This window comes from Gymnogyps californianus, chromosome 1 (genome assembly GCF_018139145.2).
Source record: "Gymnogyps californianus isolate 813 chromosome 1, ASM1813914v2, whole genome shotgun sequence".
Taxonomy (NCBI): domain Eukaryota; kingdom Metazoa; phylum Chordata; class Aves; order Accipitriformes; family Cathartidae; genus Gymnogyps; species Gymnogyps californianus.
Genome location: NC_059471.1, coordinates 1,529,428 through 1,544,954, shown reverse-complemented (window position 1 = coordinate 1,544,954; position 15,527 = coordinate 1,529,428). Strand labels below are relative to the sequence as shown.

Genomic DNA, 15,527 nt, shown 5'->3' with positions numbered 1-15,527 from the left:
AGGCTGGAGCAATGCGTTATTCTCGTAGAGCTCCTTAAATCAGAGCTTCGCCAACGCGAACGGAGCCTCAGAGCCCTGGCAGGGTTGGGGATGATCGTCCCGAGCGGCTGAACAACCGCTGCTTAACAGAAAAAGGCCGCGGAGGGCAGAGGCAGGAAGGTTGGAGCTGTGTCAGGCAGCGTATGCAAAATTTCTCCTGAATTTCTGATTTGCCTTTCAAGCCATAAAGGATAAAGTTTCCCCTGGATCCCTGAAGTCAGTCTACTTTTTACGACAGCCGTTTGGAAAGGGAGAAGTTACTTGTGCCTTGAAAGGACAAATTCCAGAAGCACAAAGCGGTTTGGGGAATTTCCCAGGACGGTGCCAGATGCTTTTCCCAGGACTGCTGCTTTTCTTGAGGGATCTGGGACTGAATTTGGCCGTGGGAGCCGCGGTTTTTGGGTGCACGTATGGGCGCTGGGGCGAAAGGGTCGCGGTGCCTGGTTTTTTTTGCTCCAATCCTCGTTCTTTCAAATTCTGAGAGCCGGTGCACCCGGCTGTTTTTACTTAGGCTGGAGCTGAGATGACACCTGATCACGCCATCCTATTAGGAAGTACGTTATAACCAAATTTGAGCCCTGGTTTGATGGATGCTACGAGGAGGTTCTGTTCCTGCCCCAAAACTGCTTGGTTTGGTTTTTTTTTTTTCCCGCCTTTCTAAGGACCGGCTCTCTAAAAAGAGGGAAAATAACTCATTCATTAGCACTCTCCCCCAAACTGGGGCTGCTCAGGCGTCGCTTGTGGTCCTGTGCCGGCTGTGATTTTTGGCCGGCAGCGCCAAAACCCAGCCCCTCGGCAGCCCCAGCGCCCACCTCCCTGGGAAACCAGCCTGGAAAGTTCCCCCTGGCAAAAGCCGCGGGCGCCCTTCCCTTTCCAGCCTACAAAAAGCAATTTTATTTTCTTTTTCATAGCTTATTTGCTAGGAGGTGGCGTTCAGAGGAGCATCCCACTCCGTAAGAGCCCCTTTTTCCCCCCCATCCCTAATGCTCCAGGAGATAAATGCCCCCCCCCAAAGTCCTGTCCCGTGGGACATGAGGTTATCACTGCCGGGAAAAGCTTCAGGATGGCACAGGGAAGGACACGGGAGTGGAAATCCACAGCAGGGCTGTCACAGAGCCGAGACCCAGCCTGGGTGCTGTGAATGCTCCCGGTTTGGGACATTTTGGGCTGGAAATCCCCATTTCACCCCATAACCATCCCCTCCGAGCTCCCAGTTATCCCCAGCAGTGCAGACAGAGATGAGTGCTTCAGCCAGGACGACAAACGCCACCGGATTTAATTTTCCAACAATGTAGCAAGGATTTACCCGGCACATCCACCCGCTTGAATAAAAAAATAACGCCAAAAAAGGATCAAACGGTGCATTCCTGGGGTGCTGAGTGTGGGCTGGCTGGCGGTGCCGGGAGCGGGGGTCCCCGGTGATTTCAGTCCCCGGCAGGCGAGGGGTGGGCTTGGCGCGAGCCGGGTGCCCGGCGCGGCTCCTCGGCACGCTGCCGCCGGGCCATGCACTCGCCGAACGCCCGGACCTGTGGCTGGCAGTGCCGCCAGTCCTGCCGCGCCGCCATGCACTCCTGCAGCTCCCGGTGCTGCGCCGCGCAGCCCGTCCGCGAGATCATGGCGTCCAGCGGGTCCTCGGCCTCCTCATCCTCATCTTTCTCCAATGACGGACGGCTCCTGGCGTGTCCGGGCCTCGCCATCGCTGAGCCGGGCTGGAGGGAGGTGGCAGGCGTTGGGGTGCTGTTTTCCCCTCGAGAGGCCTGCGTGAGTCACTCCCCCCTTTTTTGGGGGCACCCCCATACCTCCATGGGTGCTCAGCACCCTCCTCCCACACCCCTATGGGTGCACAGCACCCTCCATGCTCCCGTGGGTGCCCCCATGCACTCCATGCACACCCAGGAGGAGCTCAGCACCCTCCCCCCCCCCCCACACCTCCATGGGTGCCCAACACCCCCCATGCACCCTCCCATGGGTGCCCAGCACCCCCCATGCACCTTACCCCCACCCCTGGGTGCCCAGCACCCTCCCCAACCTATAGCTGTCCATTCCCCCCACCCCCCATGGGTGCTCAAAGCACCCGTAGCACCCCTCATGCACACCCCCATAGGTGCTCAACACCTCTCCCATGCACCCTACTCCCACCCATGGGTGCCTAGCACCCTCCCTAACCCACACCTGCCCATGCCCCCCACGTGTGCCCACCACCCTCCATGCCCCTCCCATGGGTGTTCAGCACCTCCCCCACGCATCTCACCACTACCCATGGGTGCCCAGCACCCTCCCCGACTCCCACCTGCCCACCCCCCCACACACCCTCCCATGGGTGCCCATCCCCTCTATAGGTGCCCAACACCCCTCATGCCCCCGCAATGGGCGCCCAGCACCCTTCACACCCCTCCCATGGGTGCTCAGCACCTCCCTTATACATCCCACCAGCACCCTCCATGCCCTCCCGATGCCGCACCCAGCCCCCCCCCCGTACCAGCCCAGCAGCGCAGCGCGGCCCCTTTAAGGCTGGCGTCGGGAAAGGCACTGCCGGGTTGGGGTGGGCGGGGCGGGCGGGGCGTGGCGGCGGGAGCGCTCATTCATTGGAGGGCGCCTTCCCCTTCCGCTTCCCCTCCTCTCCGCGAGGGCTGACGGGAAGGAAGGAGGCGGAAGAGGGGTGCTGGGCGTCTTGGCAAGATGGCGGCGACGCTGCGGATCCAGAGCGACTGGAGCCAGGCGCTGAGGTGGGCACAGCCCTCCTGGTCCCTTTCCCCTAGCGCCGGGCCCACTTCCCTGCCCCGCACTCACCGCCGCTCTTTCTCTCGGCAGGAGGGATGAGGGCGAGGCCTGGCTGAGCTGCCGGAGCCCTGGTGAGTGCTGAGGGGCCTGCGGAGGCCTATGGAGGGAGGCGGCTGAGGGGGTGTCTGGGGGGCTCGAGGGAGCCCTGTGGGTTAGGAGGGGATGAGGGTGGTTGGGGGGGTGCCCTGTGGTTGAAGGGAGAGTGAGCTGAAGGGGGGGTCTGGGGCCTGAGGGGTGGTGGAGCTGATGGCTGCTCTCCCCGCAGGGAAGCCGACCCTCTACGGCAGCCTGACCCGCCGCGGGCTCAGCACCGAGGGCGTCCCTGACATCGCTGCCTCCGAGGGCTTCGTGGTTGGGGAAGTCACCAAGGTGCCAGGGCTGGGGTGGAGCGGGGGTCGGTAACCGCCTTCCATGCGTGAAGGGGGGATACTCTTACGAAAGTCAAAATAGCAGCCTAAAGCTGTCGCCCAGTCGTCTGCATGGTCCTATCCAGCTATCCTGGGCCTGCCTGTGCAGTGCCCTGGAGCTGATCCGTAGCATCCCATAGTTGGGCTGGGGCTGTGTGTCGTGGCTGGCCAGGCCATAGCAGCCATCCCCTGCCACCCAGGGCCTGCCTCTTGAGGAGATGTAAGGAGATGAGCCCAACGCTGCACCTTCCATCAGTCTTCAGGCTGTGAGAGACCACAGCCGGGTCCAAACCGTGGTTCTGCCTTGGGAGCCTCTGTGTTTCAGTAGGACTAACAGCGCTTCTAATTGTTTTCCCCCCTCTCTTTCCTCCTCTAGAAAAGCATTCTCATTTCTTGTCCTCACGAAAATGTGTCCACAAAGTTCCTGGCCCCGTACACAACTTTTTGTAGAATTCACCAGAAAAGTGTAAGTAACCTTGCGAAGTGAGTGGGAAGTAACTGGAAGCGACCATGAACTTTCACAACGTGTCTCTGACCGTTGCGTGCTCGTTCTGAGGGGTGGCCTGCAGCACGACTTTGTGTGTGAACTAGATAATAAAACATATCAGACCGTAGAAACTTGGGAAATTTGATCTTGGTTAAGTTTACCCCCCCTCAAAATAATCTCTGAAATTCTTCAGACTGTTTTCTTGCAAGTGATCTAATTTCTCCTCGCTTCAGGCCCATGACGGATCCCCCTGTAAAGGAATAAGATGTGTGAATTAGTGTGTCGAAAACCAAGATAAAAATAAGAGGTTCCAGGCACTGAGCTCTTCATCTCTGACTGGTTCAAACATATCCCCGGTTTATAGCGGCTGTTTGCTCCCATGTAATGAAGTTGTCTGTCTTTGATACTTGCTGTATGAATTTCTGTTTGCGGGGCTGGGAATTGAATGTTGCATAAACTCATCTTGACCTGGTGGGAGAGACCAGAAAGCCCAGCTTGTATTTAATAAATTGCATTAATTTCTCACTTATTTAAAAGCAGTCCTGCTCGTTTGGCTGAATAATCTTCTTTCTTATCGCACCCCCGTCAGTCTGGGGGTGCAATAAGTACAGCTTCTCACTGAACAGTGATACAGAAAGGCTGACTCTGACCTGAAATTTCATTTCTTCACTGAAGAGAACCGCATAACTTGGCTTTGCTGGAAGGTAGTCAGTGCTTTTGCTGAGCACTTAACCCTAGGTGGAAATGATCCAAGAAACTAGGGAGTGTGTAGCCTGCAGGTACAGCCGGCTGCCCTAAAGGGAGTCCCCTGAAGGCTCCTGGAGATGTTTTAGTACGCTTGTCTCATGATTTACTGAGTAAGTCATTGTGATAAACCCAGCTGAAAATGCTGAAAAGTCAGTCTCTGTTAATGAAGCTCAAAAGCAGTATAAATCAAGGTGTGTTTTGACATAAAGGCAATTCCACATCTCTACAGCTGTTTTAAGAGGAAGCGGGGCTCTGCTGAGAGACGGAGCTTGGCAGTAAGGCAGCTCCGGAGGCAGAGGTGAATCACTTCTCCGAGCTTTGTGCTACTTAAGAGTCCCCAGCTGCCCTTTTGTGTGATAAATGGAATCAACATTCAAAGCACAGCAAAATGGAAATGCAGGCGTAAGTGTTTAGTCTGCTGTCAAATGGGTGTGATGGGTTACAGCTGCACTGCAGCTCTCTCCTCTGGAAAGCAGCTGAAGCAATAGCTATTAATATGGAGATGAGTTTAAAGCCTGTGTGGACTAAGCTCCAGTTATCCTTTTTACCTGCTGCCTCTTGTTCCAAGCACTCGTGCTTGGCGTTGCCTGTTTACGTATCCCTCCTGAAAATTTGGGGATATGTCAGACATCAGTGAGGCTTTTCGTTCCTGCTTGAATGACTTTCACAGGCTGCTTTTTTTTTTAACTAGAGGGCAAATTACCACAGATTGGTTTGTTATACAAAATGCCACTCATGTTACCGATGTATTTCTCACATTACCAATACGTAAGTAAATGTACTTAATGGCTGTTGTAACAGCTAAACCATTACCTTGTGCTCTTATTTAAGTCTTCTAATTCCTGTTTTAATTCCCAGGTTTTTTTCAAGTGGAGGTTGAGTATTGATCCTGCATTCTGTTAAAAGTAGCTGTGATTTGAGCTGTCAGAGCTTTTCAGGAGAGCAGTTTGGTCCGACTCTTGCTTGGGTAGGAGAACTTATGACTAAAGTGTGGCATATCATGTCCCCACAAGCCCTGGATGATGCACGTGCAGCAATAGGATGCCACAGGATGTCCTCCTTAACATCTGGAAACAGCTGGAGATTGATGCAGGCCTGTTATGTACTTGGTCTGCCTAAGGGCATCGTCCTTAAATCTCAGGCCTCTAGCTGTCATCTTTCTTGGCAAAGTCTCTTAAGTATCTTTGGGTTTCCCTGTGAACATGGTAGTAAATCCGACTGTCTCTTCAGGCTCGCTGCTAGGCTGAGCACGTGCAAGAGGATCGACAAAGCCCGGTCTTGTCTGAGAATAGTTAATTGTTCAGAAAAGCATTTAATCTGAAGCCTGGGATGAAGATGAGCAGCCTCATCCCTTACATACCTGACCGGGTGATTGGGACCTGCAAGCGCACTGACGGACTGTGCAAGTTAAGGCCAGAAACCTGTGCTTTGTCATGGTGATGAGGGGTTGGAATGGTGGCGGAACTGTGACCTGCATTTCTCGTGGTGGATCTGCATGTCTCATTTCTGTCAGTGGATTTTACCACTGTAGTATTTTCTTCTAATCCACGGAGTGCAAATGCAATTATTAAGAAGCTTTTGGAGGTAATACAGCATGACTCCAGTATCCAAATCTTGCAAGCCAAGGCAGCTATTCCGCTACGTAGTTGTGATAGTCTTATTGGTTTTTGCAGGATGCAACACTAGTGTTAACCTTTGTTCTAACAAAATCTATATAGTTGTTTTTTCAGCCTGTTTAGTGTTGTTGCAATCTATATTGGAAATACCTCTGTCGCTTAGAAGTTGTAATCATTTCACTCAAGGCTAGAATACCTGTTACCTTAAATTATTTTAGAACAGAATATTTCAGAGACCTACAATGATCATTATCCACAACTAGAATGCACCTGCCTTTCCCAAAAAGCAGCAATAAAGTCTGGCATTGCAGGAAAGGCTACCCTTTTGCAAGCATATAGGATCAACATCTGCTCTCTTAAAAAATATTTGGCTCTCCCAGTGTTCATGCAAAGCAGGCAGTTGTTAATACCTTAGTGTGACAGACTGTGTGAGGAGTTAGCCTGCCTGCATGAGGAACTAGTTTTGAGTCAGTGTTTCAGAAAATTTAGGCTGTGCCGTTGGCTTCATAAATATCTCAAACAATGTCTTGTGGGCTTGTGAGTCAGGGCGCTTTCAAGCTGGCCGGTTATCTCGAGCTAGTGTGGAACAGCTTGGCTCAAGTTCTTATCTGTGTACTGCAGTTGCTGGAAAAATCCAGATTTCTGCTTCACCTGGGGTAAACCTGAAATACAGCTGCTGTCTGTGCAGGCTTCTGACTCAGCATTTCTTTTTCTCCCTGCTCTGCAGATCTCTGCAGAGCCACAGGCAGAGAATAACAATTTCTCTGTCAAATTTGGTGGCAATTACAAGAAAGCTGGGGCGCTTTGTGCCAGGTTCCAGTCACCCAACTTGTCTGAGCCCTGGCTGCGGGTCAGCCCAGATCAGCAGCTCGCTCTTGAAGGAGGAATGCAGCAATCTGTGTAAACAGATAAATTGAGGAGAATTTCTTTTTATGCTGCCCTTGTCCTCTAGAAAAAGCCTGCTGTTCAGGGTCCACTTATTAAGACTTTGAAATAAAAAAATTAATATCTCATAAAACATATTGAGAGCGTGAGGCGAGAAAGCCTGTGAAGTCCTTGCTTAAATGTTAGGATGTTATCAGGCTGAAACTGTTCAGCTAGGAGTACGGAAGCTCTTTCGGGTGTTTTAAATGAGTCCAGCAGTATGTCTTGGGGAGATAAGAGTGCTGAATGGTGTACTTAGCAGGTCTCCCCAGTACAGACTTAGGCTCTTTGAGCAGAAATACCTATATACAGGGTCATAGAAAGCTAACGTTTGGTGTTTTTACCCTCCTGCAGATTACCTGTCTTGATATTTCCAGTGGTGGAGGGCTTGGCGTGTCTACCAGCACAGATGGGACCATGAAAATCTGGCAGGCTGCAAATGGAGAAATAAGAGTAAGAGCATCTAGCTTTGATGTTGTGTGTTGTCTGTGACACTACCGAAGTCATTTGGCCATGACTTTGGTCAGGGTATCACATGCTGTGGTCTAGGGCAGGCAAGAATCTGGCTTTTGATTGAAAAGCTAATTGAAATTTGACATCTGAGAGGATTTATGTCAAATCTGTTGGAAAGCGTGACTTCTCCCAAGGGAAATGGTGCTCAGCAATCTGGAGAGGAGTCCCAGGGTGAAAATGAGAATGGGTACTTAGGAATGACAGCTAGAGTGCAGAAGGTAACTGGCAGTTCCTAACCTGTGTGGTACAAGCACTGAATTTCTTCTGCAGTAGAGAAGAGGTGAGGAAAAAATCCTGCCCGTGATGGATTAACCACATCATGGCTAGCTGCCTTCCCAGTTCAGGTGTTTCTTGTGGAGCTTGACCTGTCAGCTGCTTGTTTGGCAGAGCATAAAGACATTTAACCTGTTACTAGAAACAAATGTAGTATCCTTTGCTATGTAATGAGCTACTCAAATGGTAGAGGGAGGCCCAAAGTGTACCTGCTACCTCTTTGACTGCCTCGAATTCAGACGAGTCCGTTCCAGGAACACAAACCCAGAGGATTTGAGCTTAATCCTCTGCCCACGTGGGAACGCCAAGTTTTCCAGTGTCATAGCTCAAAAATTGCTCGGCATAAGGGTGATAACAACGGAACTAGCACGTAGTTCTTTGTTTTTCCAGAGACTATTGGAAGGCCATGTGTATGATGTGAATTGTTGCAGGTTTTTCCCATCGGGCCTCGTGGTTCTGAGTGGGGGAATGGATGCCCAACTAAAGATCTGGTCAGCAGAAGATGCCAGCTGCGTAGTAACATTTAAAGGTCACAAAGGAGGTACAGAGTACTTAGCCTTTAAAATGCTTGATCTGCCGTGTGTATAATTGCCTTGCACCTGAGGGCTAACGTTCAGCCACCAGCCTGCTGCACTTTGTGCTGTGCGTTTGTATTAGATGTCTGGAGTATCTTCTTCAAGCTCCCAGAACTTGAATAAAAAGATTGGTAGTTGTAGTAGTAGACAGATGAAACTGTTTCTCTCACCGACCTGTGTTTTCTTCATTAATTAAGGTAAAAAAAGAGAGGATGCAGTCCATTAGCCTGTCGCGAGTGGCAGAGGTAGAGGGCATTGTGCTCCTTGAGGGCAGTCTTAGCTCTCCAGAGCTCCGACCTGCATTCAGTAACCTTGCTGCCTGCACTGGGAATGCCTCCTGCTTGCACCCAGATCATCCTGCTCACCTTCAGCTGCTCCACAGCCTCTTCCTTTTCTTTTTTTTCTTACCCAGAAAAGCATATAGCAGTTTATTATGGCCTTGCAGAACTCAGACAGGCAGTTACCTGCCTCGAGGATGCGTGCTGTTGAAAGTGAGTAAAGCAGAACAAGAGCAGCTGCAAGGATACTTAAGTGATTATTTCTTAAGAAGGGCTGGAGTAACCTTGTTTACCCTTGTACCGAGGGCAGATGTTCAGCTCTGGTCTTGCTGCTGAAAATGAGAGTAAATTCTTCACCCTCCTTGCGTCCTCACGCAGAGGATGCACTGGCCGCCTTACGTGGCGAGTTTAGTGCTGCTCCTTGCGTTCAGGGTCTACACTACAAACTCCTCCAATTGACGCTGTCTTAGTCCCACAGAAGAACTGCAAGGGATGGAAAATGAGCTACCCAGAAAGGCTCCTGAGAGCTGTGGTCAAAGCAAGTTTCTGGACAGAGCCTCTGTTAATCTATGGAAAGAAGATTTGGTTTCCAGGACCCCTCGTTCAGAAGCAGTGTGGATTTATACGTAATGCTTAAGCAGGCTCCCGTTTTACTCCTGTTTACAGCTGGCCCAGAGCACAGTGTCTGGTGGTGCTGTCTTGTCATGGTGATTGCTTCCTAAGGGACACCAACTTGAATGCTTGGGTGACCATGAGCAAGTCCCAGTGAGTTATGGATGTGGCATCAGATGCCCAAAACCCTGCTCTAAAGTATCTCCTCCCTGAGCAACTCACTGCTCTGTACAGGCTGTTTTCCGTGTCTCACAAGGTGCTGGGCTTTATTGAAAAGGTTAATAAGCCACGTGGCTGGCTGCCCAAAACTTGATTAACTTGAAAACTTGTCTTGCACTGAACCCGCCATTGTTCTCATGTGATCTATTTGTGTGGATTCAGAATACTTTGCCACAAATGTCCTGTAAACAAAACGTGGCAGGCGGTCTAACAGAGCTTTGGTCAGAACGACGCTGGCTGGCTCCCGATGGCTCTGAAGTTGACTTTATTCACTGCTTATAACTCCAGCCCGAACTGCTGCAGTCAGTTTGCTTGGCTTGTCCTGTCATTTGAGCTTGTCATGTTTAATGACGGCTTCTGTAGGGAAAGTGTCAATTAAATCTTCTAACCATCTGACTGTTCCCTTCCAAAAAAACTACTGTGTCATTTTTCAGATCTAGACTTGACAGCCAACAGTAAAATAAAGTAGTTAAGGGACGTTAGCACCTGCAAAGACTGCTCTTTTGATGTTGCTCTGGCTGGATAATGCGGATGTTGCTTGCCCCACACAACTTTTGGGATTATCCAGAGCTGGACTTGGCGACATTTTAAGAGTGCTGGGCCAGACTGTTTTCTGCCCAAGTTAGAGGTTAATTTTGGAGGTAGAAACTTGGCAGCAGCTGCGGTATCAGCTCAGTTTCAGGCAAGGTGTTGCTGATCATTTTATTGGTAATATTTCGCCTTTGTGCCGGGTGGTGGCTCCCACTCTGGCATGTGGCTTGCTGGGAGCTGCTGCCTTCCACGTACACCTCTTTCTAGATGCCGTGGCTCCCTGCCCCACGTTGCACCCCACGCAATTTGGTTGTGTGTGACTGGTGGCACTCTGGGGACAGTGGCTTGGGGCTTGTAGTTGAGTTTGCCTTGGGAAATGAGATGCTTTGTCTATCTACCTTCCGTGCTGTCTGTCTGAACATGGCCTTTGCTTTGATGCAGGTATTTTGGACACTGCCATTGTGGATCGGGGAAGAAATGTCCTTTCCTGCTCTAGAGATGGCACTGCCCGCCTCTGGGACTGTGGAAAATCCGCCTGTCTGGGTGTCATTGCTGACTGCGACTCTCCTGTCAATGGCATTGCCGTGGGCGCTGCTGACAACTCGCTGAACCTGGGCATGCCTGAAAAAGCTCCTAGTAAGGATCGTTCTCTTAAAATTCAACCTTCATTCCCCTTTCCCAAACTGCTTAGGTTTGTCACCAGTAATCCTGAGTGCATGATGTGCTGCTGTGTGCCCTTGTACCGCCTAGGAAAGGGAACTAGGGTCACCAGAATAGAGCACTCCAGTCCTGCGGAGGAATTGAGCCTTATCAAGCAGTTTAAGACTGGGATGTCTTTGATTACTGGCCTGCCTTGCTGTATCTAGTGTCTTCGGGTATGGAGGAATGCTGTTATAGGTTCAGCAGGGGTAGAATAGAATAGAATATTTCAGTTGGAAGGGATCTACAGTGATCATCTAGTCCAACTGCCTGACCAATTCAGGGCTGACCAAAAGTCAAAGCATGTTGTTAAGGGCATTGTCCAAATGATTCTTAAACACTGACAGGCTTGGGACATCGACCACGTTTCTAGGAAGCCTGTTCCAGTGTTTGACCACCCTCTCGGTAAAGAAATGCTTCCTAATGTCCAGTCTAAACCTCCCCTGGCGCAGCTTTGAACCGTGATCCCAACTGTCAGGTTTTGGTACTGTCAAGACTTGTTGCGTAGCCACTGCTGGAATTAACTCTTGTCCTTTTGTCAGGTGAACGTGAGATTGGGACAGAAGGGAAAATCCTGCTGCTGGCTCGAGAAGACAAGAAGCTTCAAGGAGTGGGACTGCAGAGCAGGCAACCGGTAAGGAGTCTGAGATTATCTGGAGTACCTGCCTGGAAGAGTGCTCTGAGGTGCTGCCATAAAATCAGCTCCGGGGCCCCAGTTCCTTTGTTTCTATTGCTGCCGCAGCAGCTCCTCAGTTTGTAAGCTGCTGTTCACGTGGCTGTGCAGAGCACTGGGCTGAGGAATTGAGCCAAGTTAAAACTAACCTAGATGGGTGAACTGGTTAGCGTTAACCCTGTGCCGTTCCCCTAGTGAGGTTCACCGTGTGGCACAGAAAGGGACAGAAGCAGGCTGGAGGCAGGGAAGGGCTGATCTGCCTGCCTTTGGTCTTACACTGCGGTGTTCTCCCCTGTATGTATTCCCTGGAGGAGAGACTAAAACCTGGTACAACAAAGGAATGCTTTCTCTCCTTCCTGCTGGCCAGATTTTTATGTGGGGGTTTGAGGAGTAAGAATTGCTCACGATTTAACCCAGGTATGGGGAAGACAGTATTTAAACTTAAACAGTGGCCAGCAGATGTCATCGTGAAAGCAGGAACTGCAGGCTGTCTCATCCAGCCAAGGTGTAAAGTTGCCATTTATTCTAGCAGGTGTTTTAAGCAGCGTGTGAAGGGGACCTCAGGTGGTCACCAGTCCATCTCCCTCCTCTTGGCAAAGGGAAACAGAGTTGGTAGATCTCAGGTACTGAAGATCTTATCAGGACCATCCTGGGCAGTAGGACAGGAGCTCTCGATGATGTAGCAGATTGAACTGCTTGTGGTGTTTGTGGAGAGTAAAATTTGGGTGGAACAGATAAGCTCGCCGAGGGTGGTCGGTGAGACGGCAAAGGCTCACCTGGAAAAAAAAAAAAACTCTCAGCCTCTGTAACGATGACTGCAGCTCTGGGAGGAAGGAGTGGTCTTTGCCAGCCTGCCACACAGATCTAGTCTTGGTGCTCCGTGGGTGTCTGAAGATTAGTCTGAGCTCAGCATCGGTTCACCTGTCACAGTGACGCATCCTTTCTCCAAAGGAGACCCAGGAGCATTCACTGATTGCACTGTCTCTGCTGACTTGGCAAGACTGATCCTGGAGCGCTGCATGTCTTGGAGCAGAGCTGAGGGGTTAGTAACCTAGCTCTGGGTTTGCTGGTTTGTGCCATGACTTGTGGAAACGACTGTACTGATTTCAAAATAAATTATTGCTTCCTTCTCCCAGGTGTCCTGTGTCCTCACCTGTGAGTGTCTGACACTTCAATTTTTCCTATATTCCCAGGTGTTCCTCTTTGTTGGATCTGATGCATTCAACTGCTGCACATTCCTCTCAAGTACCTATATCCTAGCAGGGACTCAGGATGGGAACATCTATCAGCTGGATGTGAGAAACACAAAGTGAGTGCGTGCCTGGGGCTGCAAGTATTTGAATGACAGCTAGTTTTTTGGCTGGGAAAGAGAGCCAGATTGAGGGTGCTGGCAGACAATGCCCCTTCTGAAGGGTGGATACAGCCCAAGCCATGGCACCGTGAGCTTCTGAGCCTCCTGTGGGTGTTTCTTTTTCCTGGGGAGCACTGAGGCGGATACTCTTGCTCGTGTTGGTGATCTAATGGGATGTTCTCTGGCAAGTGCCTCCTAAAAGACTATAGGCTCTGTGCAGGTTCCTTAGCTACTGAAAAGCTTTTCAGTCTTGCTCTGTGACCAGGAGTGCTCTTGGCATAGCCTTACCTGTCAGATTATTGCTTTATATATAAAATTATATATTAAAAAATGTGTAAATTATATATATATATATATAATATATATAAATTATTTATATATAAAATTCTGTTCATGTACTGTGCATATTATGCTATATATGAATATCTGTGTGATTATACGTAGTCTGTGTACATATATATGTAGATGGATTTAGCAGAAAACTTCTTAACAGCTGTATTCCTCCCACCAAAAGCACAGCCTCTTCCTCTCCTTCACCGGTGAGCCTAAAGTGTCTTTGTAGGATCCTGACATTTACCCTGATCCTTATTCCAGCGTAGGACTGGAACTGAGCTGTCGCTGAGGGCAGGAGCTGCTCTGAGTTGGTTTTTATTAGTGTCAAAGGCGAGCTCTGAGCAGGGAGGCATCCAGATGGTGCTTTCGAGTCGGGGCTGGAGAGGCTGGCACCAAACTCTGAAGTGTCGCTCATGCTGGATGAGCTCCAAGCTTTTGTCTGTGCCTTGGTAAGGATAATCCCTGTCTATAATCCATGGAGGCGTGCTGACGTTCACCTGCTAGCTACTCCCATTTCCATCCTTTGGCAACATCTGCAGGAAGACCAGTGCTGACTTCCATCTGCTTCTAGAGGACAGGGACTCTTTGCTAACCACTGGTCGAGTCCCTGTGTCCTGAATGTTCTCCTCATATATCTTTTAAATACGAGCTCACGTTCTTCTTCCAGTGTTCGCACATTGGAATAGGCTCTTGACTATAGACCACAATACTCATCCCTCGTTTCCGCTCCTTTTTCTAGCGCTCCAATCCAGGTCATCCATAGATCAGGAGCACCGGTGCTTTCGCTGCTCCCATACAGAGATGGATTTATTGCCAGCCAAGGTAACTCAAGTGCTGTATTGTGCCAGTAGAAATTGTATAATCGAATTGAGGAGTTTTGTGCTCTTTGGGTATTGCCCTCTTACATATAAGCGCTGGCTGGCTGGGCAGAGTGTCCGTGGCAAAAAGGGGATGTAGTAGGAGCTATATTACGTGGTTGCTTTTTGCCTTGTGATTTTTTTCCCCCCCGTGTTCCTCCAAAATAGGGCCTCTAAGTTGCCTCTCAATGATTAGAGCCTTTTCCCATCTCTCTGACATCCTCACAGCACTTTTCCCTCTTCCTGGGGGCTCCGTACCCTGTGATCAGCCATTTCTGATGGGCCTGTTAGTGCTGTTTGTAATTAAAAGTGTGGCTTATTTCACTAATCAGCCGATGTTCCTTCCTTGCTTGGTATCTCTTCTGCTCGTGTAGGTGATGGAACCTGCTTTATCATTCAGCAAGACCTTGATTACGTCCTCGATCTCACAGAAGCTGACTGCGACCCTGTGTACAAGGTGAGGAATATCATGTATCACCCAAGATAAAGGGTGTAGGGAAAGATGTTGCCAGGTAGCAGGCAGCTGCCTTTTATCTCAGGATTTGGCAGCCTGCACAACAGGTTCCTTCACACAGTTGACTTCTAAGTTTATTTTTTTTTCCTACCTGAATAATCTTAATATTTTGCATAACCAAACCCTCTCTGGTATATGCTGGCATTATCTCCATCGTGCAGGAGCAAAACTGAAGCGGTGGAGTAGCTCGGTTGTTGGAGTAGCTCTGGCAGAATGGTGTTTCTGTAAAGAAGTGTGAATTAATTGTGCTCGGAGGATCATCGGGGTAAAAGCAGCAGCTGGCTGTGCAGTGCTGCCTGGCTTCTCTTGTCCCCTGGTGACTCGAGACCAGAAAGTGGGTCTTGCTGTCGTGTTTCCAGACGCCCCGCTGCACTTGCGAGGGTGACCTGGGTTCCCTGGGCTCTCAAACTGGTGGCGCTGGTGGAAATCAGCTCTTGTTTTTAACCCGTTCCAGCTCTGCGGTCCCATTCCCCCTCTCCTAGCCAACACGCACCCTCAAGGGTAACATAGCCTCGCATGGAGGCTGCGATTTGACCTGCACAACTCATCGGTGTGAGCAAAGCACGAGAAGTGTGAGAAAAGGAATTTTCCCTTTCGGATCTAACAGAAGAACCCTTGTGTGAGCACTTCCCTGCCATTGAGCTCCTGGTGAAACCTTGAACTGTCCTTTAAAACCTGCTAATGCTGTTTCGGGGGACACGCACCTCCTGTTCCCCCTGTAAAAGTCCAAAAGGAAAGATAATCTCTGAGAATTTACTTTTAACTGTGACTTGAGAGATAGTCTGCTTAAATACTGCTTTTTGTCCCCCTCTTTTTCAGGTAGCTTCTTGGGAGAAGCAAATTTACACGTGCTGCAGAGACGGGATAGTGAGGAGATACCAGCTTTCTGAACTTTAAGTGTTTGGATCAGCCAGATAGTGGAGAGATGTGTTGAAATAGCTCTTCCAAGCTTATTTTCCTGTACAGCGTTTGAGATGTGTGTATGGAAGTTTGAGGCTATTGTGATGACCAGGCTCTATACAGAGGTTTTTGGTGACAGGTAATATTTCTTACTACAACGCAACTTCGATCATTTTTAATTTTGGAGAGCGGCTCCGA

General features: G+C 49.9%; 2 protein-coding genes across 2 annotated transcripts; one reads left to right on the top strand and one right to left on the bottom strand.

Annotated features, from left to right (window-relative positions):
• Window positions 1-1,294: 1,294 nt before the first annotated feature.
• Window positions 1,295-2,534, bottom strand: LOC127026866 (cytochrome c oxidase assembly factor 4 homolog, mitochondrial). The gene is made up of 2 exons (XM_050912166.1): window positions 2,519-2,534; window positions 1,295-1,748 (listed from the first exon to the last, which is right to left on the bottom strand). The coding sequence occupies exon 2, from the start codon at window positions 1,734-1,736 to the stop codon at window positions 1,464-1,466; it is 273 nt and encodes a 90-aa protein (XP_050768123.1). The 5' UTR covers window positions 1,737-1,748; window positions 2,519-2,534; the 3' UTR covers window positions 1,295-1,463.
• Window positions 2,535-2,717: 183 nt separating this feature from the next.
• On the top strand, window positions 2,718-15,340 carry PAAF1 (proteasomal ATPase associated factor 1). Its single transcript, XM_050899961.1, has 12 exons — window positions 2,718-2,765; window positions 2,851-2,891; window positions 3,086-3,189; window positions 3,604-3,693; window positions 7,356-7,454; window positions 8,178-8,328; window positions 10,444-10,638; window positions 11,244-11,335; window positions 12,568-12,683; window positions 13,798-13,880; window positions 14,290-14,372; window positions 15,249-15,340. Exons 1-12 carry the CDS (start codon window positions 2,719-2,721, stop codon window positions 15,324-15,326), a joined length of 1,179 nt encoding a protein of 392 aa, XP_050755918.1. The 5' UTR covers window position 2,718; the 3' UTR covers window positions 15,327-15,340.
• The last annotated feature ends 187 nt before the right edge of the window (window positions 15,341-15,527 follow it).